This window comes from Tupaia chinensis, unplaced genomic scaffold, assembly GCF_000334495.1.
Source record: "Tupaia chinensis unplaced genomic scaffold, TupChi_1.0 Scaffold000028_1, whole genome shotgun sequence".
Classification (NCBI taxonomy): domain Eukaryota; kingdom Metazoa; phylum Chordata; class Mammalia; order Scandentia; family Tupaiidae; genus Tupaia; species Tupaia belangeri.
The window spans coordinates 1,316,269-1,320,928 of record NW_006159458.1 but is presented as its reverse complement, the minus strand read 5'-3'; the positions used below and the strand labels follow the sequence as shown (position 1 = coordinate 1,320,928).

Below are 4,660 nucleotides of genomic sequence, written 5' to 3'. Positions count from 1 at the left end.
CAGTGCAATGGAACAAATTTTATTCTCCCAAGCCTCCCTCATTTTCACAATGTCACCAAGTAAAATGAACAAGGCTGAATAGCAGAAGTGAGAGAAGCGTGATTTATTTTCAGTGCTCTGAGGTAGTGGAGAGGGAAAAGAAGTCAACTGGCTACATGAGGAAAGAATCTGACAAGTCTCTTCTCAAAGGCCGGCTTGTAAGGTATCGCAAGTGCAAAAAGACGAATCGAAAACATCTTACGGGGATGTGTTTTGTTCGAGTCAATGGAGAGATATGTGTACTCATGAATTTAAAGACGAAAGTTTATACGCGGACTGAGAATTTCAAGCGAGCCACATTCTCTCTTTGTTCTAAAGCTTAGCTCTGATTCTGTCACGGCACATCGGAGTCACTGCCCTGGAGATAAGCACGAGCAGTTTGTGACTTGGATGAAACGGAAGAATTCACCTACCTGTGATCATGTGCTGAGTGACGAAATCCACCAGTTCAAACACCTTGGAGAAAATAACAGGAGATGCTGTGCTGTGGTTTCCTGGAGAAGCTGAACCTCTAGCATAACCAGCTACCCAGGAAGTTATCCCAACCAGAGCCCGGATCTCAGCGTCTCTTCTGCACGCCACTGGTTTTCCAGAGTCCTTCTCTCTTAGTAAAGAAAAAGAGAAAACACAAAAATGTTCATAGGTTAAAATATTCTGCAGGTACTCCTCAGCTCAAAGTGAAAACAGGTATTCAGCTTAGAAACCCACGAGTCATTGTCCATCAGTGGTTGGTTTGCTGTTTGCTTGTTGTTGATTTCAAGGCTTGGTGTTTTCTTCCAGATATAATCTCTTTATACCTACTGTCGAAATCTTGTCAGGCTAATGCTTGATTTTTCTATTCCTCATCTTTAAAAAAAAAAAAAAAAACAAACAAACAAAAACAAACAAAAAAAACCCACTACCATCTACATTTCAAAATCAATGGAAGAAAGAGGAGGTGACAGTGTTTACAGATGTGTGCCTCTCAGTCACCTGGAATTGCTGGGGAATACAAGGTGGTCTCTTAAGCCTACAGCATCAGTGAACTGAGCCCTAAGTACACGCAAGGCCGAAGGCTTTAAAAACAGAAAGCCAGGGAAACCTAGTTTTGTCCTTCGGTGTATAAAGGACTATGTTGGCTCTCATGCTATTGAATGAAAAAAAAAAAAACAAAAAAACCCAAGATCGTAAGATCTTGTTTTTAGTAACATTTTAGAATATATACTGGCTTGAGAACATGTTTCTGATAATCTTGTGTCAGAATAAACATTCATCAAAAGGCATAGAATTTTTTTTTGGAGGGGTTTTTGCTATAGGGCGCTTGCCCTCACCAGCCAGCCAGAGACAGAGAAAGAGACAGAAAGCGAGAAATCACCCCCCCCCCCCACGGGGGGGGCCCCGTCACAATCCCTTTTTTTCTCCCCTCGGGTCCATTCTCCTCTTGGGATCTTGGGCATGTACGCACACGTGCCTGGCGTGAGTTTAAGCTACTGAGTCCAAGGACTCAAAGCGTAGTCAACTACGTGAGAGTCCAGCAACATAGCCATTATGCTAACTACTGGTCCCTTTTTTGGTTTGTTTTTTAATGAAGCCCTCAAAAAACAAGGACTGCATATACTGGATACAGACAAGATAAAAATGACACTAACCTACTCATGTTCTGATTTAGAAAGTGGCTTCATTTAAGTTTTTAATCTCTTCCCTCCTAAACTCCTATCACTCCCTAAAAGATAAACTTAAAAATTCTTCCAACGGGTCCAGTAGGTGGTGTGGTGGTTGAGGCGGCTGGATTCCCACATGGCTAACTGTGGTTCCAGTCCCAGATGCAGTGGCTTAAAAATTACACCGGGTACTTGTGCATTTGTGCCTAAAATGTCAAGAGGAGAAGGGTTGAGAAGAGATTCCAGTGTGGCCAAACCCCTGAGGGGTGACTTCTCACTCTCCCTCCCTTCTCTGGTGAGCAAATGCACCCTATGGCAAAAACCGAAAAGGAAAAAAATTCTTACAACAGAGGGCTGTTCTCATAGCCTAGCGGTTAAGGGAGCCAGATCCCAGCCCCAGACATTTCTGCATGTGTCCCCCAAATCTCAATGGATGGAGAGATGGAGGGAAAGGGATTGCAACGTGACCATACCCCACTGGGGGTCGCTCCCTCTCTCTGGTGAGTGTATGTGCCTCTGGCAATTAAAAAATCTTCCAATATATAATTTTAGGGAGCTTCTCAAGACAATTTGAAACAACTTTCTGGAAAAGGATAACAACTCCCTGCTGCTCTACCTCAATTTTCAAAAAAGTAGATGAAATACTGTATTTGAAAGGCCTGTGTAGAACTTAGAACTCCTTTCACAAGTTAGACTACCTTTCCTCTGTACATCGTGTGCAGGTTGGTGTTCTTTGTGAAGTACCCGTGACAGTCTTGGGAGGTCGTTGTCATTCATGTCTCTTCTCCAACAGTTCTAAACCTATGCATCCTTGGTTAAACTTCATGCAGACACACACTCCATGAAAGGAGCACATTCACAATGTTCAACACAATGTGGAATGAAATACAATCCACAGCTGGACTTGCTTGATTCTATGAGATTGACGCATTGTAAGTAATCCTTTCCCCTAACCCTCCAAAATAAAAAAGGTGTGAGGGTGGGGATGCAGGCGTGTGAATAAGGGTAGGGAAGAACTCTCTTAACTTGGGTCAAAGAAACTTTTTTAGTAGAAGCCATAATAGAAAGGTGAAAAGAAAATGATGTTTTTCCCCCCAGAGGGCACAGATACCTGCTGAGGAAAGAGAGAGAGAGAGGAAGAGATAGAGGGAGACACAGATGGAAAAGAAGCTAGCACTTGGGGAGTGATCGTGCAGAAATCGCTTCTCTTCCATGTCCCGTCCCCTGCTAGAGATCCTGTGTGTGCATGCGCGTGTTCCCAGTGTGTCTCTCAAACCGCTGGATCTGGGACTTTAACTGCACAGGAGGCCATGTGGGGATCCAGCTGCCGTAACTACCAGGCCATGGGCTGGCGTGGGAGAAGAGGAATTTCAAAGTAATAACTTCAAAAAAGAAGCTCATGGGGAACTGAATAACCAGGCTGGTTGTACTTTTGTACCTGGCCGGTAGCCTTTTCCCCATCAGTACAAGTGGCACAGCGCATAGCCTCGGGGAGGGAGGGTTGTACCCCTGAGCACAGCATTACATGCTCTGTCATCCATGACGGGAAGGCCCACTTCTTGCTGGACATTTGACTATTCTGATGGTGCTGAGGAAGGACTGATGAGTTAGTCATTAACTGTCCTCACTGCAACAAAGTAATAGAAGCTTAAAACTATACAAACAGATTTTTAACCATAGGTAGAAGTTATTTTTTATATCAATTATATTTGTTTCTAATATCAGATATGTGATAAAATTTTTTTATTATGTTGATAAATATTCAGTAGATTTTAAAGGTAATATAAGTAATTGTGCAATTTTATTTTCTTCTCAAATGTTTCCACAGAAAAAATTTAGTCAATAAAGCAACATTTGTAGAATTTCCTACTTACTTAGCAAATCACAACATATGGGGCCTGCAAGCGGTGTGGTGCTTGAAGTGTTGGACTCCCACATGGCTTACTGCGGTTTGAGTCCCAGACCAGGCAGCTTACTTTCTCACTACCCCCCTACTACTTTGTGTCTCCCTCTGGTCAAATGAAAATAAATGAATAAATAAGCAAAAACAAATGAGTAATGATTAAAAATATCACAACATATTTTCCCAAATTATATTGTGGTATAGATTACAAAAATTGTTTACATTCAAGGTGTTTGATATGATGTGTGTGTGTATATATATTGTATGTACATACATACACACACATATACACACATTCCAATGGAATGATTACTACATCAAGCTAATTAACATCTCAGGTCACACAGTTACTGTATTTGTGTGGTAGGAATACTTATGATTTACTCTTTTAGCAAATTTCACCATGCTGTATATTAGGTCCTCTAAATTTATTCGTCTTATAAGTGCAAATTGGGAGGCCAGTTAGTGGTGTAGTGGTTAAGGAGCTGGACTTCTATGCAGTTGGCCATGGTTTGGGACTTGAAACTCATGCCAGGCACATGTGCGTGTATGCCCCAGATCCCTAGACAAGAATGGAGGAGGAGGGATTGTGGTGCGGTCATCCCCCCCTCCCCACGAGGGGTGATTTCTCAGTTTCTGGCTCTTCAGTGAGCACACGTGCCCTATAGCAAACATCCGTATAAAAAAAAATTAAAAAGTACAAATTTGTACTCTTTGACCAACATCTCTCCATGTCCCTCAACCTTCAAACCCTTGAATAGCAAACACCCTTGTAGTCTTTGTGTCCAGTTCAACTTAAAAAAAAGTTGCAATGTTAAATACCAGGAAGCTTAACTGTCGTTACTATTTCCTACTTATCCTCTTACTGTGTCCTTGTCTATCATGGTTATCCCTCCAGTTTCCATCCTCTGACATTCCTAACCAAAATGGCATAGCAAAAGGGATATAATGTAAAATTTTTCTATGGTCAAGAAAATTGGAAATTTCTACTCAGAATTCAGAGAGGGGAAAAAAAAGATAAATGTATTACTTATGGTCAACAAGATTATTTCTGCTTCCACTGGGCAGAGAGACCTGA

The 4,660-nt window shown here is 41.8% G+C and overlaps 1 protein-coding gene across 1 annotated transcript in view; it reads right to left on the bottom strand.

Moving 5' to 3' along the window:
- Window positions 1-4,660, bottom strand: part of OVCH1 (ovochymase 1) — a 109,217-nt gene that overhangs the window by 90,654 nt on the left and 13,903 nt on the right. The window contains 2 exon segments of the mRNA XM_027771127.1: window positions 453-643; window positions 3,147-3,267. Coding sequence (XP_027626928.1) covers window positions 453-643; window positions 3,147-3,267 — 312 coding nt within the window.